Genomic DNA, 27,379 nt, shown 5'->3' with positions numbered 1-27,379 from the left:
ATTCACATTAAATCTTAAATCTTTTTAAACATTAAAAGAAAAACAATAAAAGACAGAGCAGCAACAATCACAAAACATTCTCAGATGTCTGTGTTGTTCCCATGGCTGCATGAACCCAGTGACAGTTTAACCATATTTTAAAAATCTAGTTATTCAAATTGAAACTTTCTTAGCAATAGGCCCCTGGGCATGTGTGTGTGCCTAGGGGCCTTTTGTATCATAATCCCCCCATGATGCTAATCACCCTTCACACATCAGTAGTGTTGTAGAGAAGAGGTGAGGGAAGGACTCACTGTGTGTAAATGCTGCCAGGCCTCATATGGATTCTCCATCTGGGAACTGCTGCGGGTCATCACTGAAAAAAAGGAGGAAAAAAACCCAACAACATACATACAGTCATGGAAAAAATGATTAGACCACCCTTTTCTTCATTTTTTTGTTCATTTTAATGCCTGGTACGACTGAAGGTACATTTGTTTGGAGAAATATAATAAACAAAAATAGCTCATAAGGGTTTAATTTATGAGCTGATATAGCCAGTAACTAAAATCATTACCAAGAAAACCATGGGAAATGGCTTGATATCTGCTCTTAAATTAATGTCTTATGAGCTATTTTTGTTGTTATAATTATATTTATCCACACAAATGTACCTTTAGTTGTACCAGGCATTAAAGTGAACAAGAAATTGAAGAAAACAAGGGTGGTCTAATCGTTTTTTCCATGACTGTAGAAGACACAGTTAAGAGCTCACTTTAGGTTATTTCACTTGTAGTATTATTGTTTGTCCACTAGGGAGCAGAAAATAACTCATATAGAAGCAGAGTCCTCCCGGTTCAGTCCACAAAACAAAAAATGATCCAAAGATATCTAGACCCTTTATTCTCCAAGTATTGTCCATCTATTTTATTGTTGTTCTGCTGCTTCCAGTGCTTTATATTCCCAGTTTAAATCAGTTTTATTCCTTATAGACAAGCACAAACTATTTATTTAGTAAGTTTATGATGAATTAGCAGTTTTCCTCCTAAACTAAAGCAGAACATTTGCCTCGTGTGTCAGTTTTACTGCCGAGCCCCGCACAATCCAAACTCCCTCTGCTCCCTCATCTTTGCCCATTTTTCTTCCATCTCTCTCTTTGTTTACAGTCTCCTTGCCTGTTCTCCTCCCAGCTCTCTCAGCAGCTTTGGACTTCTCTAAAAATATGCAAGTCGTAGCACCCCCACTGTCCCCCTCTCTTTTTCTTTTGTCACAAACACACACACACCAACACACAGACAGACACACACCATGACCACCACAACTCTCCACGGGAGAGTTCTGTCATGCTCTGTAGATTGGGTGTCCCAGGGTGATTAACTATTGATATGGGGCTCAGGTAACACACCTGATATCTGGGGACAGCGAGAAAGGAAGGGCGGGGGAGAGGGATGGAGGGAGGGAGGGGGCAGGGAGAAAGAGAGTAAGAAAGAGAGGGGGAGAGAAAAGTGAGAGTGAAAAAGAGGGAAATAGTGTGTCCAAGTGGGAAAAAGTAGTTAATAGACCTATTGCGAGAAAGCAGTCACATACATTCGAAATCTACATACAGCCGTGTTTTTGGATTGGATGGCTGAGTGGAAGCTCTGGCCCAGCAGCCAATAGCACAGCAGCGTATTGTGATGACTCAGGGCATAGCTGAGGAAATGAGATGCAGAGGGCAGCAAATGTATCGAAAGAGATGAACAGTGTGTGTGTGTGTGTGTGTGTGTGTGTGTGTGTGTGTGGAGGGCTGATGCATAAACAAATGGATCACTGTTTGAGAAGAAACATCCATTTGTGTTTAACTACACACATCGTGGCCCTGCTCTCCAACCCCCAATCACAAAATTAGGCAAATGAGCATTCCCTTCAGTTAATTCATGTGTGCATGTGTGTTTACCATGTAAACAGACCTCCCTCTTTGTGTGACAGTCAAGTCCCTATGTCAGCATAATTACAATGAACTCTGTGTCACTTAAACCCTTTATCTCCACCCCTTGTCTGCCTGATAAGCATCTGTTCTGTCTTGACTGTTTGTTGGTAGGGGTGTTAACCTAACAGCCCCTCTCCCAACATTCCCTGCAGGGAAACTGTTAAAACAGCTTTTTCACTTCATACCTACGCAGTACAGGGTGACAGGGTGTGTATAATATGCCTTGTGTGGTATCAAATAAAAACGTATGAGTCTGTGGATGAATCAAGACGATGCTATCCATAACACTGTCCTCACTATTGTCAGCTGCTATTGTTTGAACAATTAAGGGCATTTTTGTCAACCTAGAAAATACAACACACACGCATGCACGCACGCACGCACGCAGGCAGACGCACACACACACACACACACACACACACACACACACACACAAAGACTTGTGCAAGCACAGAGGACCGGTGCAGATGGTGTAATAATGTGGCTCAGCACAACAGTTTGCTGTGGATAGCTAATTATCTTGCTGATCATAAAGATATATCACAAAGCATTTTGCCAATATGGTTTTAGTAGAACAGAATGCTGAATTCCAGCACCATCAGGAACTTTATCTTCCAGCCCTCTCTGTCATCAATCTTTTAGAAGTGTGTGCACACACACACACACACACACACACACACTCACACACACACACAAACACAAACACACAGGCACAAGACGCGTGGGTGAGGTAGAAAGAAAGATAGATATATAGAAGCATGCATTTATTTGTTACAGTTTCTATTGCATTGTATTGCATTGTAAACTGAATATTTGTTGCTCGGACCAAGGACGCACCATGGTAAACTGTGATGGGCATTTTATAAGTAGTTTCTGCAGACATAATTAATCAATTAATTGCTGAATGAATAAATACATAAATAATGAAAAAAAGTTAGTTGCAGCTGTAGAGTATTCTGTTATATTGTTATTCTATTGCCTCTATTTTAGGGCTTCTATTCATTTATTTAAAAAAAGTTGATTTTAAGGACATTTACATTGTGAAGAAAAGGAAGATATTGGGACCGGCTTTTGAGATTAGTGTCTGTTGCTTTTAGTATGTAGGATGTCCTTGGTTTTTGTAGTTTATTTTTGTTATAATCTTATTAATTTAATGAGTCTGTTCATGTTATGTTTGGTAGTCAACTTACTTTGACATCAGGGGCCATATTGGAAATAAGTGATAATAATAATTTACACTAATAATTTACATTTACAGATAAGTATTTAAGCTCAACCCTCAGAGCTTAGAGGCAATGTACCCCAAATCTAGTCACTATTCATGATTAATTATTAATTTGATCAAATAAATATGATGAGAGAAAGGTCAAGGTTGGTTGACCTCCTTTATCAGCCAGACTAACCTAAAGGTAACCGTGCATCCATCCAAACTGATAAGTATAAACACACATGAAGTCACCTGTAACAGAGTAAAGGTACCTGTATGGGCCGATACTCCGCACTCCACCCTTATTGTGCTTTACTCAACCAACCGCAGGTTTTTTTCCCCTCTGCCGCTCCCTTCCTTTCCATCTCGCAACACTAGTCCCGCCTTTCACCGCCCCTGTGAGAGGGACTGGGAGTTTAATGTTCCCTCTGCACGTCTTCGATACCCGGGGACGCATTTTACTTTGCTGCCATTTTCCCCTCACCACTTTTTTGTGTTTTACCTCCCCGACACTTTAAATTGCCTTCAAGAAAATCCGAACAACTGCAGTTTCACCTCCTCCCCACCTCACCTCTCCCAAGCAACATTCAAGCCACAAGGTAAGGCCAACTCAGGCAAGCAAAGTGCGTGACACAACAGGTGTCGCGTAACCTCATCCTGGGTTACTCATAAAAACTTATTTCACTCGTTTTATTTCACGTTATAGTTGTACAAAGTTATTTGATATGGTTGTAGATGACAGCGGTTAACCGTGTTGTATGGTTGTTTTCTTTACTGATTGCTCAGGTGCGACGGTCGAAACCTCCTGAGACACAGGTGTAACCAGATTGCTGTGTTGCGTTCAATGCCTCTGCGAATTATCTCGAACCGAAAACGCCACCTCGGGCGATGACTAAGTTATCATGATGTATTTTTGAATTCACTAGTGGATTGAATCCGGTATTATGTATATATATATGTATATATATATATATATATATATATATATATATATATATATATATGCCTATATACACACACTGGTAGTTTTTAATGCATTTTTATTGCCCACAGTTTTACTTTGATATTTGTGGGTCATAACATAATTTTAAAAGTTTTTTAAATGCTAGTTTCGTTCTTCGGATTACCAGCTGTTGTTTTTTTTTACCCATGACATATTTCCGTCACACATTAGCCTACACTAATATAAAAGCAAACATTCGTAAAACACTCATAAAACACGATGCCGAGCTGTACTGGCATCTCGTTATCAGTTATTATAACGTTGTTATTAAGTTTTATTTAAAAACTTTACACAATTGCTTCATGATTCAGTAACAGCTGCTGGGAGGTTATAACTCCATGTCGAACCCCAAATGTCCGGTGGGCTATCCTAATATGACCTAAAAACTTTAAATCTCCCTCTTTTCCTACACACACCAGGGCACCTGTCCGGCCTGTTGTATCGAGCCAAAATGATCACCTGATGTTTAAAAGAAACAAAAAGCTGTTGCCAAACAGACCAACATCAGACTTACTTTGATGTTTGAGATTAATTGGCATTCTTAAACTGAACACTCAAACTGTGTGTTTGATGAGGTGTGCCTTTACCCGGAGCTAAACCTTATTATAAGGGATAAAAGATTAAACCCATGTAGACTGAGACAGGCTGCCACTCTTAAGAAATTGTATACTCAAGTATTAAGTTTGTCAATCCTAACTCCATCATAAATGTCAATCAAGGATGTTTAACTATAAATTGAACATATAATTTACTACTTTTTACCTGTACATTCCTGTTAGCAAGCAGGCTTCACATTCATTAGTGCTTCTTTATTTTCAGTGCATTTTGTTAATGAGATGCTGTTGATGGTTACTGGAAACCTTGCTGCTTTGTCTCAGTCCTTCGCTTTATTTGTTTATTTCTTACAGGCCTAACAACTGTTAACTCTTGGTAAGCCTGTCATACCTGTTCTTGTGTGTCGATGGCTGTAGCGTTGCGGATATAGAATGAGATTAAGACAGTAACAGGAAAGACAGTCTGTGTCATGAAAAGAAACGTGTCTGTTTAATCTGTATCCAACAGTATTGAAATTACTTTGTTAATGTAGGTTCCCCCTATTAAAAGGCTATTTAGCAATGATATTTCCATAGCTCATGGGAAGTGATCTTCTCAGAGGATATATCTACAAGTCGGCTATATCTATATCCGACATACACTTAAAATGCTGATTAGCTTTAAGCTATTAGGGCCTGCAGAGAGACCATGTTGCCATTATAAACAGTTACTCATGTGCCTTGGCATGGAAAGCTGAAGTGTTTTTTTCCCCACTTTAATTTTGTTTTCACCAACTTTCAAGATCTAAATGCTCTTGAACTAAGCTTAACTTATTTGCAAAGTGCTCTGGGCTCTACCTTTCACGTGAGATCCAGAAGTTATTCTTTTACAGATATCACACTTATGCTTAATTTAACCTTTTGTTATACTTTGAGCGAATATGCCCTGTAGAACCTGATAATATAATAAATTCCCTATCATGTAATAACCCTGATAATGTAATAAAAATCTGCACTTCATTGAAGTCCATTGAAAATGTAATAAAACCTGATAATGTAATAACCTCCCAATAATATAATAAAGTGCATTTCCCAGTAATGTAATACACGTTTTACCAAAAATGTAATAAAGTATAACATTAATGGGAGGTTATTACATTATCAGGTTAGCCTTCATTTGCAAATCCTGATAATGTAATAATTTAACAGCAGACCACCCATTACTTGGGTTCAAGTGGTGATACTGTGTAGGCAACACTAGCTCAAGAGCTCTTGACCAACAGGTCAAAGTTGAATGTTTATTAACTTTTGATGGTTAATGTTGTGAAGGAGTAGCAGTTTGGTTAGGTTTAGGAATGGCTAGTGGTTTGGGTTACTTTATTTCCATACGTAAATGTATGACATGGTTTCTCACCGTTGACTTTTAGTTTCCCACTGGACACAAACTGTCCTGTTTTTGTTTGACCCGTCCATCCACCCTTACCTTCCCCCTCCATGGACATTGCTGCTCTTAAACTGCATTTCTTGACTTCCTCTTTTGTCTTCGACATAATTACTACAGTCACTAGAGGTTGCAGTCCAACATTAAATGTTAATATGGCGCGTAAAAAGCTGCTCAAAAAGACCTAAGGGGGCGTTTTGGAGAGAAAACAGTTTCCGATGTATGTGTTTTTTTTCCGTTTTCATAATCAAAACCTTAATATCCTAGTCTTTCCAATCCTGGCCTTCAAGGGTTCCCATGTGGATTACAAACCTGAGCTCACAAGTTAATCATGCTCCATTTGAAAGATATGAGGCAAAATAAACCGCTTGGAATGACTTGTGTTTGCTTTAATACCAGTTCTTGGAAGTCACAGCTCCCCTCTCAGCAGGGAGCATTGAGCTAATGAACCCCCACTGTGGAAGCAGCAAGGCTGCTCCTCCTGCTGCGCTAAATCAAGAAAACGTTATCCCAGATTATGGTATTACAAAGTGATAATCACTGTATAATTACCTTCTCGTGTCACTGCTAATAGATGACAATAGCTTCCTGTGAAAGCTGTAATTGGTTTGATTTTTCAATAATACACAAATGAGAACTGCAGTACAATGCGATTCATTTGAGGTGATGGCAGAGATGTGGTTGTTGTTGAGGACATTTTGTTTGTTGAAGTCTAAGTGGTAGTTGTTTTTTTCACAGTTATTTATCTCTTAGGTATTTTGTACAAGATCTTTTTGAGTCTCAAGTTTAAACTGTCGGTATGAAGCAGGCCAGCATGGTAAAAATTCAGTGACCTGTATTACAACATGGGACGTGTTTGCATGCTCGCATATAATAGTCAAATTGATCTCCACAACAATGACTCTACCAAGGCCAATGGGACATCTATTCCCATTCCCAGAGATGGGAATTTGTTCTTCTGACTTTGGTGTATTGATGACTTCCACTTTACTTTGTAATGTGGAAAGAACATGGATTCTAGAAAAAAAGCTTAACTGTATTTTATTGCTCTGATTGTTAAAACAACACGTTGATAGCTGCTAAAGGAAAACTTGTTTGTTTATCCCCCCTGTGATTCAGATCTGCTACAAAGTTTTATGCAAATTGGGCCAGTCATTTTTCTGTAAGCCTCCGAACAGACTCCAAACTGTCCATAACTCACTCAATGCCAATTGGCAAATATTTAATTGTTTATCATATAGCTTTTATTGATATATTTTTTTGGGAAAAGGAAGGACAGTACAATTTATAGCAGATGCAGAGTATTGAGCAAAACTTAAAAGGAAATAGTTAATAGACTCACTAGTCATGTAAATGGCAAGTTTTGTAATATGGTGTGCATGCAGGTAGAGGCAGGCATTGATTATTGATTTTACTCAACCATAGGTTCAGACACTAGTAATATAGCTGTTGAAATTATGTCTCATATCGCATTATGTTATTGTATCTGTATCTTATCTGCATACCATAAAATATTATATTACAATAACAAGCTCTCCTTACAGCCATAAAAATTTTATTTATTATTATTATTATTATTTTTATGGCTTCTCCACTTTGTCTTTACCCCAATCACTCATATCCTTTAATTTTCTTAATCCAGATAATTTCTCAGCCCCTCCTGTGTGCAGGGTAACCAGACACCACTGTTAGTAAATTAAGTCATGACGCATCACAGTCCTGAGCAGACAGCGGCTGGTTTCTATAGTTACCGTCAACAGTCTGGGCCGAGAAGTGTCGCTGACGATATCCTCCTATTAGCTTAATGCTAAGGAAAATGGTGGCCGGCCACCTTGAGTCCCTTTCCTACCAGATCACCAGCTGTTTGTGGAGAGAAACTTCATATTGTGGACAAACAGGTGGCTGATGCACTACACAATCCTGTTCAGATGCTATCAGGAAATGGCCAGCAGAAACAATGCGGCCGTGCCATTTGATAGCCAATAGATTCAGACGTAAGGTAAAGAGATATTTTTCATCTGACGCTAAAGTGTGATGTGACACATACAGACGCAGAATCACATTTACACCTACATGCAGTTGACATTTCCTATTTCCATTATCTTTTGTCTTTAGACTGTAGATTAAATCTATGCAAATACAAGAACATTTAAACTTCACACAGGGAACACCCAGATTTGAGTTGAACCACAGACTCCCATTTTATTTATTTGCTTCACTAGGTGTAGCACATTTATGGCTGATTATAAACTGTGTGTGTAACAATTGTGCAAGTTGCGTCTGTATATGATTGATTTTATTAAAAAAATAAATAAAATAAAGGATAGGGGCTCCATGTAAAATTCTTTGAGAAATTATCAAGGGTTACACAATGAAGCTATAGTATTCTTGTTTCCACTGTGGTCCTTGATGGAAGCGGATACAGGGATAGCTGTCAGCCAAACTTTACAGCTCATACTTAAAAAAAACCTCTTGTTTGTCGTTGCTGTAGCCTTGTTTGAAGTTACGACCTGATAACCTGGAACACCATATCTAAATAGCTGTATACTCTCTCCAGCTTTAAAAGGAGATGGCAGGCTCCACATATTATGTAAATAGGTCAAGAAATTATTAATCTACTGCCACATTGTGTCATGTTATGTGTCGTTAAACATATGAGCCACTCATGTTGCTACACAAAGGCCTCCTTTTAGCTGTACGTATGTCCTGGTCCAAAGTCACAATCACACTTTTGCATAGGGAGGTGTCATTTATCATTTTATCTCAAAGGTCAGCACATTATTTAAGGTGACACCCTGGGAATAGAGAATATGGCTGAGTCATAGTAGATCAGAAAACCCCGGATATTTGATAGCTCTCCATCAAGAGGTTTCTAGTGTTGATGATTAATCCAAGTGAGAGGGAAAGCGTAGGCATATAGGGCACAGGCTATGACATGGTGGCATGATAATGGTTCTTTGTGTTTGTGTTTGTGAATAGAGCGGCCGGAGGTTTAGAATGACGTTGGTGCTACCCACACCATGTCAGTGACGGCTGTGCACAGAGTGAAAAGGGTGGAATCAAAATACATAGAAAGAAATTTTCTTAAAGTTAAAAGTTAATATTTAAGAAAGGTAAACTATTGGCAGGGAAAAAATTAACTACACAGCTATGAGCGTTTGAGCTTTGAGTCTCTCAATACTACTTCTCTATGCATGTTGGTTGAGGACAAGAACATTAATTTCCAGGCCTCGAGTTTGATGCATACGATGTAATATTTTCACCTATGTGAGACAGTTGCTTCCTTTCATTATGAATGATAAATAGTGGGCCAGATTGAGTAATGTTCATAGAGTAGTTAGACATTTAAGATGACAAACTAGACACAGTAAACAAGCTGTTCTTTATTTATTTATTTTTAAAACTTTTCTGAGTTCTGGTTACACTCCTTTCTGACCTGTGATTTTATGCCAGACTCGTTGTCTCCTTAAATATTTAATGTTTTCATTTCTCCAATGCAATAATAATTCAGGATGTGTCTATACCCGCAGAGCAACATTGATTAGTACCTGTATTATGTAGGGCTGCACAATTAATTGAATCTTAATTGCGATCATCAAGCTGGCTTCCCACAATTCAATGAACATGCACGAATGCAATATTAGAAAAGTCAGCTGCAAATGTGAAGTGCAGTAAACATATTTTGTCCTTTAAAATCAATGAATAATCATGATCTCAATAGAGTATTGTAAAAAAGTAATCTGATCATTTTGGCCATAATTGTGCAGCCTGAGTATTACAACGCTTCTTTTGAATACTTTCTTCTGTTTTTATTTTAATGTAAAGCATTAACATCATTCATTTCTTTGTAATTACAGCCATGCTACTACCCTCGTCACTACTACTCCTCCTCGGCCTCCTCTCCTGGAGTCCCAGTGCATCGTGGGCTGCAAAAGTGATCGTTGTCCCACCCATCATGTTTGAATCACACCTCTACATCTTCAAGACGCTGGCCACAGCTCTGCACCAGGAGGGCCATGAGACCCATTTTCTCATTTCAGAGGGTCGCGGGGTGCCGCCCTCCCCCTACTACCATTTACAGCGCTACCCAGGGATCTTTAACAGCACCACGGCTGACAATTTCCTCCAGTCCAAAGTCAGCAACATCTTCTCAGGGCGCCTCACATTTCTGGAACTGTTTGACATTCTTGACCACTACTCCCAGAACTGTGATGCTGTCGTTGGTAGCGTTGAGGTAATGACCCGTCTCAAGGAGGCCAAGTTTGACCTTCTGCTGGTGGACCCTAATGAAATGTGTGGCTTTGTGATCGCTCATATCCTCGGTGTGAAATATGCCGTGTTCAGCACAGGCCTGTGGTACCCTGCAGAGGCGGGCGCCCCAGCCCCGCTTTCATATGTTCCCGAATTCAACTCGCTGCTGACAGACCGCATGTCTCTGCTTCAGAGGATCACCAACACAGCTGTTTACCTGGTGCAGCGCTTTGGAGTCCATTATATTGCATTACCCAAGTATGACCGGATTATGAAGAAACACGGAGTGAAGCCGCAAGTGGCCATGGCTGATTTGGTGCAGGGCAGCCGGCTGTGGATGCTCTGCACTGATATGGCTCTGGAGTTCCCCAGGCCCACCCTGCCACATGTGGTGTACATAGGAGGCATCCTCACCAAGCCCCCCAACCCCCTTCCACAGGTATGTAGTGAGAACAGTGAGACAGAAAATAAGATTTAGTGTGCTCATGCAGGGTTTTACTTTTGAGAATATGTGTTTCCTTGAGTGTAGTAGTGGAATATATGGATAAAATCCTATTCCACAGTGTATGTTACTGTATATCACATTATAAATGGCAATCAAGTGAGAAATGTTATAAGGCTAAAGTAACCAGACAGAAATATCTGCTTTCTGGCTAATCCAGCTAATTTAATACCTGACATATCAAGGTACTTCATCACATTGATTCAAATCTCATATAAAATCCAATGTGGTCATAAATCAGTCCCGCTCGTTGAAATGAAACATTTCACACACTCTGAGAGGAAAGGGATAGTTACACCGCAGTATTAACCATATGGCAAAATCTATGATGGTTGACAAATTAATGGCAGTATGACTGGAACATAAAATGAGGGCTCTGTGCCGTTTGTAACAAAAGCGCTGCGATGCAATGGCTAAATCACGGGAGCAGAGTTTGCCTATGACATTATGCAAATATATGTGGTTCAAGGGCAAGATGCAAAGCCATATCTGTAGGTGTCATTGTGACTTCGGAGAGGTTTGTCCTGTTTGTATTACGCATAAGTACTGCAGTCAGAGCATTTACACATTTTTCTTTTTGTTCACCCATTAGCATCAGTCCACTTACAAACATGAATTTTTCAGGCCTTTCTCAGTTTGCATGTGTTCTGTGTGTACACACAAGATATTTAATATTTAAGCAACAGGAAGAGCTTGTTCTTTCCTCTGCTTTATTATTTAGCATGATTCTCTCAATTTTCTATCAGCTGTTTTAATTGATTAATGCATTTAAAATTTTACAAGTGGTAAATGTTCTAATATCCTATATCCCATTAGAGAGAAAAACAAAATGTCACTTTTCTCTCTGGTGAAGCCTTGGCTGAAGTGTGTAGAATGAAGCTCATTGTCACGTTTCTCGTCCAGTTATCTACCATCTCCTGTTTAGGGCTGCACGATTTGGAAAAGATGATTGCAATATTTTTTACAAATGTTGCAATATGGGATATCTTATAGACGTTCTAAAATATCGATGTAGTGTGTGGCTGATGTGTCTCGAGCTGTAATACTGACAGTGCCTTTGGAGCTAGCAGCTTATAATGCTAACAGTGCTCCTGCAACTGTGCAGAGTAGTGACAGTTAGCGAGTCAGCGGGACACACACCTTAGACAATAGTGGAGATAGTAACAGTGACGGCCCCCATTGGTTTGTGGACCCTGGTTTTGAAGCATGGAAATTTACATATTTATCACTGCCATCTTGGTTTATACCTGTTGCCATTTTGTTTTTTTGAAACTAGTGCATGTACAGAATGGATTGGGACCCAGAATGGCGCTGTTTCATCAGCTAACGCTTAAGATGGCTAGCATGCTTGGTTAGCAAATGGCTGTCGTTATTCAAAATGAAAAGCTGACGGTTATTTTAGTCCAACCGAGCGCTGAAAAATACATTTTTATGGGTAAATTGTAAAAGTTCCAAGACTTTGGTAGCGACCTGTCTATTAACAGGCTAGACCCACCTTAAAGCATACCCTGTTTTATCCTCTATTTTACTCTAAATGGAGCCATAATTTACAAAATGAACATTGTGCTGTTTTGAATAAGACTAGTGATTCAGACCATAAAGTTGTTAGGGAAAGTTTACTAAGTTATAAATAGAGTAACAAATAAATGTCAGCTCATTTTCCAATTTAGTTACATACTAACAAACGGACGTCTTTTTTGCAATGACTGGCCCTCTGCTGGTCATTAAAAAGAATGCAGGTTTGAGGCACTTTCCAGAGATTACTGCTTGGAGTATAGAACATGATTTGTAGGCCGGGTCATCTCTGCAGCACCACAATACAATATACATTTTACCTTCAATAGTTATAGCAATTGGATATTTCACTAGTCCATATTTTGATTTTGATAAAACTTTGAATAATTGTGCAACCCTACTTCTGTCTTAACAGTCTATGTCCGAGTTTCAGATTTTTTTGTGTCTGCACTTGCTTGTCCCCATTGTCTCCCCTATCATTGGTACCTCTTATTATCAATGCTGCTACAAAGCGACCCTTTATAGACGAAGCTGGGGTGAGGATGGGTTTGGGTTGAATGGATGCGGTAGATTTTGAGTAGAGAGGGAGGGGAGTCATGGAGAGCAGAGGCGAGCGGTGACGGGGGGTTATTGCAGCGTTTGGACGCCGAGAGCGCGGGCCGTCGGTATCTACTGTGGGGGGTTTTGGAATGCCACTCCAGCCAATAGGGAGCATTGTGCCGTGTTGTGTGGAGGGAGTTATAATGGAAGTGGAGGGAGAACGAGGCCATTGTTCTGGGCAGAGCTCTGGGGACACTGAGACTCTTTTATGGGGTCACTGAGGCTGCGTTGTAGGGACAGTAGGGCTGCGCTGCTGGGACACAGAGCCCAGTGTGCCCCTGATGTTGCTCCGTGCCAGGGCCAGCCTTAGCTGCCGCAGCTGGACCGTTAGCCTCCCTCCCTCTGCTTGTCCTCCAATTCTATCACTCCAATCACCCACTGTCAGTCCATACATCTTCACTTACCAGAAGCTACTCTACTATTAATATGGATATTTCCTTTGATTAATACCTAGAAGAGAACCAGGGCTAAAGGAGGAGGAGGATAATATTGTGTTCATTTTTCCAAAGGCATGTCATGTCCCTCATTTTCACTGCCTTGGTGTAGCTGATAGAAATTGATGAGTATGGCAGGCCTCCTTCATTTTCTCATGATTTAAGTACAGTGCTGTCATTTTAATGATCCAGCATTTTTTATTGATAGACCAAAGCTACATTATGTCACTGCATAACAGTCATTTATATATATAATAATAGAAGTGTCTAACAGCAAACAAACATGGACAACTTAGCTCTGTTGATATACTTTAATTTGTCATTAACTTGGTGAATCAAACTTCCACTGCCTATCAACTGTCAGGTTTGGGGCTATTTCTTCTGCAGCAAACAGTTGGAGGTTTGTTTCTAGAAAGACACGCTGCTGCTGAGTTTTCTTCAAACATCACATAAGAATTTTTTTTTCACCTTTTTTGTATTGAGTTGGCAGCAGAAACCTCAGATATCTAAAAACTTAGCATAGAATAACGAAACTGTCTGTGTGGTTAGATACCACTGAGCGTACAAGAGGAAATAAAGTGTGTTGTGATTGAGATGAAGAGGCCCGTTTAGGATGTAAGTGTGCTGTGAATTTTTAGATCACAGGAGAATATTTTAGAGTGGACTTTATTGTCAATATGTAGGATATTTGTTATGTATCTGATGGCTGGCTGCTTTATTGACTTTTGTGCATTTTTATGGTGTTCTGTAAATAATTGTTGATCAGCGGTGCTGCAAGTTCAAGACAAGAGAAGCAATAAAGTCTATTGTAATGCTGGTGCCATGATAAACAAACATTTGTGTGGTTTCCTATTGATTTCAAGGTAAAGCTCACACATTTATTTATTGGTATATTTTGAAGCAACTTGCAACAGGCAGCAATAAATTAAAATGCACATTCACTGATGTATAAAGTTTGACTGTAAAATACTATAGTTTTTCCTGCAGTGCTATTGAAAGGACAACTTATTCTATAAGTCAAAAACAGGATATTCTAGTGTCTCCCAGACTGGTGTTATGAAATAAGGCCATCTAGAAGATACTGCTCCATGCTCACTTTGTGGTCTATGGACATTTGACATTAACATTCTAATATGATGTATAAAGCAACACTGGACAGCAAATTGCAAAATACAAGCATAGCACATCCATACTTGGAATTCTGATGCATTAACTCTAATATATTTAACAGCTTCATGAAAAGGACATTCTGTGTCCTGCTTGATAAACTACGACTGAGCAGATTTTCTTTTGGTAAAATTTAATTGATTTGAAATTTAGCAGATTCAAGTAGTCAGCATGAAACTATACATTTTCAACCTGTACCAGCTTCAACAAGATGGTCACTAGAGATAGTCTGGGATGATGTCATTTTGTCTTTTCAAAATTTAAAAAATGTAAAGTGTGCTATATGTTCATTAGCTCATATTTTCTGTCTCTCTGTTTATTTGTATGTGTGTCTGTCAGCAGGATTACACAAAAAAAGTGGAATGATTGGAAACATAAATGCCCTATCAAGTCAGAACATAACATTGCGAGATAAAGCATGCCTTGACTAGGGTCACTAGAGTGCACTTCTAATTGTTAAACTTAATTTTCTATAGTTTAGTGCATTTTATGACATCTATAAACCTATAAATCCATTAGAACATGAAACGGAAAGCACTTGTAAAGATAAAGACACCAACAGTGATTGTTCAAGGTTTATGGCCATATATATATATATATATATATATGGCTGTTGATGCCAGCTATTTATAATGCATTGAAAGATAATCAGATATAAAGCTCATTATATCCATCTTATCCATCATTATATCCATTATATACATCTTTTTACACGGACAGAGAAACTCAAACTCTTTCTCTCATACTTCCACAGGATTTTGACGCATGGGTGAATGACACAGCGGAGCATGGTTTTGTGGTTGTGTCGTTTGGAGCTGGGGTCAAGTACCTTTCCCATGACATTGCTCACAAACTGGCCGGAGCCCTCGCCAGGTTGCCCCAGCGTGTCGTCTGGAGGTAAAGTATCTTTTTTCTCACTCATACTGGACACAGATCTCGGTGTGACAGATGTGAACATGATGTTCTAGTGAGTTTTAAGTCTTCTACATATCAGTTTATATGGTTTATAATCAGCTACACTTCATCTGTTCCATAACCCATAGTAAAATAAATGTGTTGTGACGGTCTGTGTCTTCAGGCCAAAGTCCATATTCCCACCTCAGTGTTTTATTTGAGGCCATCCTGATTAAACAAAGGTGGATTCTGATCCTTAAGAGACTTTGTTCTTCGCATTTTAATGGTAGAAAGACCTTTGCATTTGATTTGATTTAACAAAGTCAAACAAGATAATTTATTCAGAACATTTGAATACTTGAATATTCAATGTCTCACTCATAGCAAGCAGACAATTACCAACATGCTCATGCTGTGTGGTAGGTGTTACTGTTGGATACAGTGGTCTGACAACATGGTATTGTTGGTCATTTCGTGCAGCCACTGTATAAATACTGTCAGTATTTCCGCATTGCATGGGTTATAAACCACAAATTTAGATTTTTATGTCTTCAGGGAGAATAAGGTAATTTAAAAAAAAGATCTACAACTGATTCCACAAAAGTTGGGATGCTGTCTAAAAAGGAAATAATATGTAACAGAATGCTTTGGACTATATTTTTAATTAAAAACTGACAGAGGATATTATATGTTTATACTGATGCACTTTTCCCAACTATTTTTAACTCTTAAACTTTAACTGGATTGAGTAAGAGAGATAGGTGTGATTCAAATCTACTCTCTCGTAATCATTTACACAGAGTCCCACAGCAATTATCCACCGACTATGACCCGAGCAGGAAAACATGGAAAATAGGAGAAGGGCAAGTGGTGCTGGTAGAGGACTAAAAAAAAAGTGACTCCAAGTTCTGCGCTTAAAATTCCATTCATGAACCTGTTAATCCTTAACTCTTATCTCAGTATGTTTAAGAGTTTGTGATTCATTGACCACATTCATGCTCATTGTTTTTGCATCATTGTCATGCCATAGGTAACCAAAGACTAGTTAAATAGACATCTTAATTTAATGCCTTGTAGTTGTGTAATATGAGATAATAAAAATTGTTTATATAGTTCAATCTTTTCTGTGGAGTCCAATTAGGGATAAACTCCAGGAACAAAGCCTTTATCTTATGTACAAGTGTCTCCCAAACCATACTATATCTGGGTTAATGTTTGAACAGGTGCCTATGTGTGAAGGTTGGTTAAAGTCTTCACTTATACAAACACATTACACAGTTTACAATGATGTCATAACTGACAGGGTGGTTCTGTAATATTTTGTTAGGTGTGTCTGGCCTAGATAACTGCTGTTTTATAATGTTGCTGTCGTTGATCCCACACATGGCAAATAACAAAATGGAAAAAGTTGTATTCAAGGGGGACATATTTTGCTAGAACATGTAGATCATGTTTACATTCTTTAATGTCTAAAAAACACATTTATTTGTCTTATTCTTTTCATCTGAGGATACCTGTGTTTTATCCTCTGTCTGAAATAGTCTGTTTAAGCATCTGTCTCTTTAAGTTCCCTTTTGAAAAAACACAGTCTGCTCTGATTGGTCAATGGTTCTGGGTCTTCTGAATCTGTGCTCTCTGCGTCTCTGCACCATCATTGCAGCAGACCTATATATGGCATGATTGTGACATCACAACCTTTTGGAAGTCCCAACAGCTCGTTTAAAGGCATGAATATGGGCTGTGTGCAGTTCCCTGATAATTGAGCATTTAAATACTTTCACAGCATTTATATAGCACCTAGACCTGCTTTATAACCACAAAAGACATCTTACAGAACCTCACTTTATACAATATGGGACCTTTAAGTTCTAAGTTGCCCTTTGTTCAAGATGTCAAAGAGCGGTCCAAAGAGTCATCATGTGCTGTAAGTTAGAGAAGTGTTTGGACATGAGAAGAAAGCCATACTAAGGAGTGAAAGAGAATTTTGAGATTTTAAAATAAATAAATTAGAGGATGGTTTAAAGTTGATATAAAGAGGAGTAAATTAAGTATGTCTTTTAAAGGTTAAAGAGATGACGCTGATTTAGTCAGTTAGGTAATGAGTCTGCTGACGTACAGTTACTGGAATATCAGTCAACCATTAGATAGCTAAGAGGAAGAAAGGCCTAGGTGGAATATGACCTCTTTTACACAACCAAAGCAAAAAAAGTCACACACTTGAACTGTTCCCATTAAATAGAAAAGAATAGAAAAGAATATCTTTATTTTTCATTATGCAATTCATAACAAAATTAAGTGCAATACTCAGTGCAGGAGTATACAAATATGTACTATGTAAAAAACACATAGTATAAAACATAAATAAAACAGATAAAAGGGATTAAAAAAACGATGATAATTAAAAACAAACAATAAAAAGCGCATACATCCATGTCCACATACATACACCATTTCATGAATTACTTCATGTGATCATTTAATGCTGTAATCGCCTTTGCATAAAAGCTGTTTTTTAGTCTGTTTTGTATGTGTTTTCATTGTCCTGTACCGCCTGCATGAGGGTAAAAGTTCGAAAAAGGTGTGGCCAGGGTGGGATGAGTCATTGATAATGGTCTGGGCTCTTTTGAGGCAGCTGTAATTGTAAAATTCTTCCAGGGAGGGAGATTCCTCAGGAAGTAGAGTCTCTGCTGTGCTCTCTTTATGATCTCTCTAATGTTAGTGCTCCAGCCGAGGTCCCCCTGTATGTGTACACCCAGAAACTTAAAAACTGAGACCCCCTCCACGCAGTTCCCGCTGATGACAAGGGGCTGAATGTCAGTTTTATTTTTCCTGAAGTCATGAAAATGTATTTAGTAAAACTTATACCGACATTTGGACCTTGCCTTCATTAACTCAGTGCCTTTTTAGTGGCTGGACCTGGGCAGAGTCCCTGGTGTGATCTAAGAGGATCAGATCGTGGTTATCAGATAGCTTGCCAGGGTTATAGGCAAATGGTTCTGTGTGTTGTAATAAACAATGCTGGATTTGCCTTGGCATGCAACAGGTGTGCATAATAATGTGTGATAATTTGTCGTTTTATTCATGAACAACTCATGAACAAAATGCAGCAGTACCACTGGAAATCGTGGGGGCAGTGTAGCCTAAAGTTCAAGCAAGACATGACTATAGGACAGTATGGAGAAAATTTTAAAATGGCAGAACTTTGTGAGAAGATATTAGTTAAAAGGAATTCCTATGTTGGCATGTTACTTTTGGTGTCACAGAGAACGCTGCCTCTGCTTTTGTCTCGAGGCACATCATTAACGACTCCCCCACTGTCGTCATGTTCGATATCAGAAACTATTTAATCTAAACTGTACTGCCCTCTAGTGGATATATATCGCTTAAACGCAATCCATGTATGTGGGCAGTGACGGCTACATCGTTTGAAATGGAAGTAGCTGCTTTCGTAAGTAAAGTGAACAGAAATTAAGATGAAAAGTAAATTTGAATGTTGAAAAAATGACAAATCTCAAGTAGTGACCTTTCACAGTAAGGAACCAGACAATGACATGTAGGTATCCGACCAATTCTACAGGTGAAGTTATACAATTACTAGGCCTTCGGTGACGCCATATTTGCACACAAATATTCCAAAATTCTTTAGATATGTCAATATTCCAAGCTTGATACAGGTTGTTAAAACAGCAATTTCCATTGGGACATTCTGGATATTTTTCAAGTTTCACAAGCATTCTTTGGACATGTGTTTCCTGCAGTTTGCGACACCTTGCCTGTTTGCAGTCTGCTCTGTGCGTTGCTTTGGTTGTTGTACACAAACCAACTAGATAACAGTTTGAAACACTTTGGTAGAGATGCATGCTCAAAAGAAAAGCACATGTACTTTAAACATTATAGAAAGACTTGGATATCAACAGGTTTTTCGGTATGCACAAATATTGCAACGCTGACCTTTTCAAGAATGTGGATTAAAAAAAAGAAAGATACGTAACATTTATGTAAGAGTATGCACAGCTTCATAAAAACAAGAACATTGGTGGTATAAGCATAAGTGCAAAAACTGGAATAATTTGTGCATGTAGCCATGGTCAGTGATCTGAAACTTGTAGCCACAGGCAGGAGCCTCTTCTAAGCCCAAATACTTTTTATTTGAAATTGAATGGTAATCTGGCTTTCAGTTGCCCTTCCAAACTAATGGAAAAGGAAGAGGGCTGATGAGAGGGACAGGGACCAGGCCAAATGAATCGTGTCATTGATAATTGGCTCCATGAATGTAGGCTTTGATTGGCAGGACAGTGAATTGGTGCTTTGTTGAAAAGAGAAAGAGAGATGAAAGACTTTGGGTTGGGGAGGGAAGGAGACAGAGAAGAACGGATGGGGGTCGTAATGTTGCATGCATATGTATTGTGTGCTGCATTTGTTGGAAAATGCTTCCGCACACAACCACAAACACCAACAAACATACATACAATGCTGCACACATTCACCACCACCCGTTCAAGACAAGGGGTTGCAACCGAAAAGAGATCCACATTGAATTCCCCTTTTGTTCACTTTACGAATCATGTAAATTTTAGACTCAATTAATTCATTTAGCCTACTGTATATACATTCACTATACATACTCTGTGTCTGCATAATATGCATGTCCCTCATGCCAAGAAGTAGCACCAATGAAAGATCAACATGAAATACCTATAAGAAGTAGAAGACAGTATTTAAAGTACTAACACAAATAGTCGACAAGAGTAAAAGAAAAAAAGAGTAAAATACTTATACTTATCCATGTTGCTGCATGTTGTATTAGCAACACATTAGCCTCACACAGCTAGTGTAATAGCTAGCTTCGTTATTAACTGAGTGAGACCAGGTCAGTGTTTTGCAAGTCACAAGTAAGCCTAAGGTCCCAAGTCCTAAACTATGAGTTTTGAGTCCTGGACAAGTAATAATGTGCCCTAGCAGAGTAATAATAAGTTAAATTTATAAAAATCGTGATGCTCTCTTGTGTCCTTCTTAGCTTTCTATTTGATCAGTGTTGTCTTGCAAGGAATGACTAGCCTTACCATTTGTTGATTTAGGAAATTAAGGGAAATTTATTGACATGTTGTACACTTTTGGAATAATATTTTGAATCTTTGGGGAAAGATATCAGGTATTGTTTTAGTCAAAACGCTCTAGTCCAAGTGAAGCCATGAGTCACTGCTGTTGAATACTCCTGATAGTTACCCCCTCTCACCCCCAAATGTGATACAATGTGTTAACTAGTGAGCTTTAGAGGTTGTTGTAGGTGGAGTTTGTTGCCTTTAGACAGATCGAGGCTAGCCGTTTCCCCCAGGCTGTGTGCTAAGCTAACCAGCTGCAGACATCACAAGAGTGGTATCGATCCATTCTTTGAGTTCTCGGCAAGAAAACCAATAAGGGTATTATTCAGAATGTCAAAGTGTTCTTTTCGACAGGATTTTTTTAGACTTTTTGACTAGATTTGAATAAATTCAGATACGTCTGTTTCCTTTATAGTGAATTTGTCGGTGTTCAAACACTGTGATGACAGCATAATTTACTTTAAAAATATGTTAATCTCCTCATAATTTTATTTTTCCTTTCCTTAGGTTTTCTGGAGTTCCACCCAGTAACCTTGGCAACAACACCAAGCTTGTTGATTGGATGCCTCAGAATGACTTACTAGGTGAGTACATTTCAAGGATACCACATATTGTTAGGTGTACTTCACCTTCATAGTTATCTCATCAACAGTGACACTGGCTTACAGACTGCACTTTATTGCACCATATAAGCAGAAATGTATTTGTCTGGTGTGAGGCATGTTTTAACACAGCTGATGCTTCCTGCTTTTATACATGTTCCTATTGATGGTGTGGTCGACCAGGTTTTGTGTGGGTGGGTTCCTCCCTTACCTACTTATTAACCACACAGCGGGTAGATTGTGAATGTGTGTAAGCCACTTTGTGCCTGTCAGGAGTGAGGAATGTGTGCCAACAATCAGATGTTGACAGCATGCATTGTCTTCTGCATTGGTGTAAAAGCACCGTGGTTAGCCAACCCTGCAAATACATGATACCTGTCTTGCCTTCTGGTAAGTTCGTAAAAGGTATTTTAAGGGGGGACAATTCACCACAAAGCAATCAAACTTATCTTTTCTATTACTCAGTTGCACCAAAGTGCAAGTTATGGGCGTTTATCATTGATGGCCAAATGACCTACAGCATTAGCATTGCCTTCCAAATATAATAGCAAGGCATTATCCATACCAATACATTATTAGCTGATAATGGGAAATTTACATTATTATGCATTATTACAATTATTATATAGGTCCCTGATTAATTGGGGAGTTAAATTAGACTGTGGTTAAGATGAATTACACCTTTTTTAAATAGTTAAAATTAAGAAAGAGAAAGTAAAGCATTTACATTAAAGTTTCTCCCTTTCCTAAAACTACTGACTGATGTTTTTTTTAATCAATTATACTGTTAAAACGATACTCACACATACACACACAGGTCCTTTATCTCTTCCCATGTTCAAGTGGGACATTTACTGACTTTGCAGCAGTTTGTGGGCTCTACTTTATAAACTGTATATAATCTAACAAAATAAGTCGTGTCAAAACACAATTTATGGGGCGTTCCCGGTGGCACACCTGGTAGAGCGCATACCACAGAGGCCCAGTCCTCGTAAGCGGGCGGCCCGGGTTGGAATCCAGCTCGGAGCCCTTTCCAGCATGTCTTCCCCTCTGTCTCCCCCTTTCACTCTCAATATCTCTCCTATCAATAAAAGAGCTACAAAAATGCCCAAAAAAAATCTTAAAAAAAAAAACAAAAAAAAAAAACATAACTTATATAGATAACATCTCACATGTAGGGCTGGGCGATATGGACCAAAAGTCATATCCCGATATGTTTAGGCTCAATATCGATATACAACATATAAATCACGATATTTTTATTGCAAAGTAAGAGCAAACGTTTAGTCAAAGTCAAAGCCAAAAATGCCAAGTAGTTTTATTGAAACCGTTTATTTAAGTGAATATAAATACTGTATAACAGGAGTACCTTTTTTTAAAATCAAAGCTCCATAAAGTGTTCATTTAAATAAAAAAAAATGTTTTAATCTTAAATAAAAATAGCATATGAAATAAAATATGCCAATCTTTTTCTGAAATTAATATATTTTTATGAGAAAATAATAACGAACATTACAAAAGAACTAAATATGACAAACCCTGGTAAGGGCAGCATTTATATATAAAGAAAGGGGGAAAAAGAACTTTATCAATATATGCTATATGGTCTAATTCCATATCACATTTAAAACAATATCGATTTATCTTTTATATTGATATATCGCCCAGCCCTACTAACATGCTATCTAACATCTCTCATCCTTTGTGCCATTTAGGCCACGCCAACACAAGGGCCTTCCTGAGCCACGGTGGCCTGAACAGTATCTATGAGGCCATGTATCACGGGGTGCCGGTTGTAGGTGTGCCCCTGTTCGGAGACCACTATGACACCATGACTCGTGTGGCAGCCAAAGGTATGGGTGTCATGCTACACTGGAAGTACATGACCGAAGAAGACCTCTACACAGCTCTGACCAGCGTCATCAAAGAGACCAGGTTAGATTTCTGAGTCTTATCACACACACATGCTTATATATTATTGTTATTATTCATCAGTGCCATCTGGTGACCATAATTGGAATCAGCACTCTGACTTTTTATCTCTCTTTTCATATGGTTGTGCTCTCTAGCATGCTGAAAGATTGCCCGTAAAGATCTGTGTCCTTGTGTCTTTATATCCTCCTTTGTATGTCTTCCTGTAGGTACCGCAAGCAAGCACGTATCCTCTCCAACATTCACAAAGACCAGCCAGGCCATCCTGTGACCAGGGCCGTCTACTGGATCAGCTACATCCTACGTCATGATGGTGCCAACCACCTGCGCTCCACTGTATATGAGGTGTCCCCCTACCAGTACTTCCTGCTGGATGTGATTTTCACTGTAGGAGCTGCCGTGGCTCTGACTATCTTCGCCCTGCGACGGTTGGTACGACTGCTGAGCGGGAAGGCTGGGGACCAGAGCAGAGGTGGCGGCGTCACCAGGGATGATGGTAACATAGCTAATGGACATTGCCATAGCGAGAGCATGGCGAACGGGAAACACAAACGCAACGGCTCCTTAAGAAACGAGAAGAAGATTAATTAGTGTTTTGAATGGCCAAGAGGGACGAGGAAGAAGTTGCCCCGAGGACTCAGCTCTAGGTTTGGTTGAGTGGTTTTATAAAAGCTTTGAGAGAAGGCTGTTCTTAGGTCTGTGTCGAGAGGCAACTGCTACTCAGAGTGAGCAAGAGGCTGTAGGAGGATACACAATGCGTCGTGTGAGGACAGAGCAAGGCATCGGGTGCTCCAAATCTGTGTGTGTGTGTTTGAGGGTGTATGTGTATGTGTGCACTGAGGCGAATTTAACGAAAACTCTAACAAAAGCAGCTACCGCAATACAACACCAAATTGAAAAAGTAATTGAGGGTGAAACTAGGAAAGACACATTGGGAGGACATTGTTTCTTCATGTGCGTCATCTCTCCTGCGTGTTCTCTGTGGTCTTCCTGCCTTCCTGACCAGTGGAAGGATGATGAAGAGGGGAAATCCTGAGCGCCAACCCCTCATCCTCAGAACAAATCAAGAAAACGAAAACGGATAACTTTTGAAATAGTTAGGATTTAATGTTTTTAACTCTGCTTCTCCAAGTGTCTGGTCAACTGTAAATAGAGGACAAATCTATTTATTACTGTAAAAATGCATTTTAATGATGGAACTTTTTAACCTATCTTATTTTTAATTTATTTAATATATCAATGGTGTGATAGCATTATGGTAGATGTACACTCCCTCCTGTAAGCTAACATATGCACAACATATTTAATGTGTTATTCGCATAACATATTGATGAAACAAAAATCCACAAAGACAGCTGATAAAGGTCTGTGCTTTCTGCAGATGCATTATCCACATTATTCACGGTGGTCTTGTTTTCAAACCAACCAGGTTGTTGAAAATATTTAAAATTTCTCCCTTTTCACATGGTAGTGCCATCCTGTGACTGCACTTAGCTGCGCTGCGTTCCCATTGTCTCTTGACTGACAATTTGTTCTGATAGAGAACAAGCGAACTGTGTTTGGCTCATCGGTGTGAAAAGGGTGATCGTGTTATCATCAAAAGATGACTACAGAGAATACTGTGGATAGGCAGATCAGAAAAGTGCTCATGCAGTCAGGTGATCAGTGATGACTCAGAGCATTATTGATTTATCATTACTTGCCTCGTCGGGCCCGTATCTTCATCCTGCAGCCCTCATCTATTTGTTAATCAGTAAGAATTCATCACGTGACTGCCATTTTTAGCGCTACACTTGATTCTGTACGTCATTCCTTTATGATTCATTCGATGGATAATTTCTAACATACTATATGTTGCAAATGCTCGTTTTAATTTCCACAGTTCAGGTAAAAATCCATTCAGTGCTTCTCTTCTGCAAGGTAAAGTCTGTTTAGTTATTGAGGTTCATGTACAAACTGCGTCAACCTTATGCAATTATATTTACTTTGAGTGCGAATGATTCACATTCTGTATGTGGCCTTTTATAATGCAAATATAATGCTTGAATGCATGTGTATGTGTGCTGTTTCAGTGTCTGTGTGTTAAAGATGACTGAGTGTTTGGATGAAACAAGACAAATGATGTTTGTTTTAGCCCATTCATGTAAAAACAACCATTGGCTTTTTTTTGTCACACTAAGTGCATGCTGGGGCTGGGCTATATGGCCAAAATCTTCTATCATCATATATCATCATATTTGAATATATAGCATTGTTTCTGCTTATTTTTTGTATATTTCATGTTAAGCAAAACAGTCCTTAGTGCTTGGTTGGCTCCAGCTTCGTTCCTATGTGCATGGATCAGAACGTCGTCCAAATGATGTAAATATTGCTGTAAGGCAGTTTGGCTGCTGATTTATCAATATCACAATAGAAACATTGTAGAAAAATATGTACGTTAGAGATGTTTCTATTGTTTTGATGATCTATTTCGTCATATCGCCCAGCCCCAGTGTATGTCCATGCAATAGATTCTTTAAGTTCTTTCAAGAAGACTAAAGTTGCCTTCTGTAGCTTTTTTTTATCATCTTATGTGTCAATCCACTTTATTTTCCTCTTGTTTCTCGGCCACAGTGTGCATTAATTCTTAATGTAGACGGAGGAAGGGTGTAAGGAGGGTGAAAGAGTGAGTTAGTTCCGACAACAATGGTGAACCCCGCTACTTCTACAGTGAATAATACTGTGTCAAAGTGACACTGATCCCTGCAGCGAAATTCTCTTTTCTTGAACCCCCGTAGAGGAGATCAAAGTACAGGGCGAGCTGGAAGAGGATCTTTGGAGTTTGCGGGGATTCGGTATCTTGCTAATGGACATTTCAGAAGGGCAGGTGCTCGTGGACATGGGACATAAAAATCTCATGAACATGAGACTGTTCAGTCTCTGTATTTTCCTTCATTTGCAGCAGCACATCCCAGACATCTACTTTTTTAAAGTTTCATATTGCAAAAGAGATTATTTACCAACTCACTAAACATGGACAATATAGCAATATATTTAAGTTGAACAGAATAAAATGCTATCACTTAACCTGTCAAAAGGTTGTTGAGGACTTAACATCCAACCGTAATGTATGTTTGCAAATCCTGTATGATAATTGAGAAAAGCTTCATGATTTTCCTTTCTCTATGAGCTACAATTACACTTGTACAGCCCAACCCAGCCCTGCTGCTGAAAACAGACTATTATACTTGAATCATCATCATCATCATCATCATTATCATCATCATCTGTAACAAGTTCAGCTGCTGGGTCTGGTATGTGGGCCTGCAGGTGCTACACAAGCTATGAACAGGGTCTGGAGAGAAACTCAAATATTTGTGAAGATACATGTTTTTTCTTTTTTTTTTTCAGTATTAATGTTGTAGTCCACATAGTTAGATGTCCACCCATCCTTTACTGTTTTGTTCCTGTACTTGCTCTGCAGTCTGACATGTCCCTGTTCTCGTGACGTTTGCATTTCATCAGCTTGAAGTTTTTCTTTATTCCGTCTTCATCCGTGCACTTCCAATTGTCCACCTCCTTGTCTAACTCTTGACTTCCTGATGTATTCACACTCGTTGTATTCTTGTCTTTTTCTTCTTCCTCCTCCTTCCCCCTTAAATATTACATGCCTCCTCTCACTCGCCTTTTTTAAACTTTCTTTTTACTTTTAAAATGACAAAGTCCTCAATTTCCCTGTCATGTGTGTCCATGTTGTAAATAGAACATTGTAAACAAAATACTAATGCTGAATAAAAATGACATATTTTGTTTGCAGAGATGAATGACACTTTTTTTCTCAAAAAAATCGCCATGGCATATTGAATTGTCTTTATTTTTAAATATACATTTAAAGAAGACAGATGAAACAGTGAATAGAAAGCAGAGAAAAAGTAGTAAAATCTAATTATTGGGGGTGTCACAAATATTCAAGTCCACAATTTGATTAGACCTTTGATAATAAGGTGATAATTTGATTCAATTATTGATTTTAACTATTTGTTTTTAGCACTGACAGCTATTTCATATAGATTATGGAGTCTTGTTACATAAAGATTGACAGATCGTGAGTTTTACACCCTGGCAACTGTCCTTTACATATACTACAGTTACATTTGTTTGGACAAATATAATGTAATGCAAATATAATTTAATTAAAGAGCTGATATCTAGACATTTTCCATGGTTTTCTTGATAATAACCAAAATCATTATTGAGAAAACCATGGAA

The 27,379-nt window shown here is 38.8% G+C and overlaps 1 protein-coding gene across 1 annotated transcript; it reads left to right on the top strand.

Annotated features, from left to right (window-relative positions):
- The first annotated feature begins 3,515 nt into the window (after positions 1-3,515).
- Positions 3,516-26,920, top strand: ugt8 (UDP glycosyltransferase 8). The gene is made up of 6 exons (XM_059337555.1): positions 3,516-3,754; positions 9,990-10,822; positions 15,356-15,498; positions 21,105-21,181; positions 22,915-23,134; positions 23,341-26,920. Exons 2-6 carry the CDS (start codon positions 9,992-9,994, stop codon positions 23,720-23,722), a joined length of 1,653 nt encoding a protein of 550 aa, XP_059193538.1. The 5' UTR covers positions 3,516-3,754; positions 9,990-9,991; the 3' UTR covers positions 23,723-26,920.
- Positions 26,921-27,379: the final 459 nt, after the last annotated feature.

Source organism: Centropristis striata, chromosome 1, assembly GCF_030273125.1.
Source record: "Centropristis striata isolate RG_2023a ecotype Rhode Island chromosome 1, C.striata_1.0, whole genome shotgun sequence".
Classification (NCBI taxonomy): domain Eukaryota; kingdom Metazoa; phylum Chordata; class Actinopteri; order Perciformes; family Serranidae; genus Centropristis; species Centropristis striata.
Note: the sequence above shows the minus strand (reverse complement) of the source record. Positions and strands in the feature narration are given on the sequence as shown.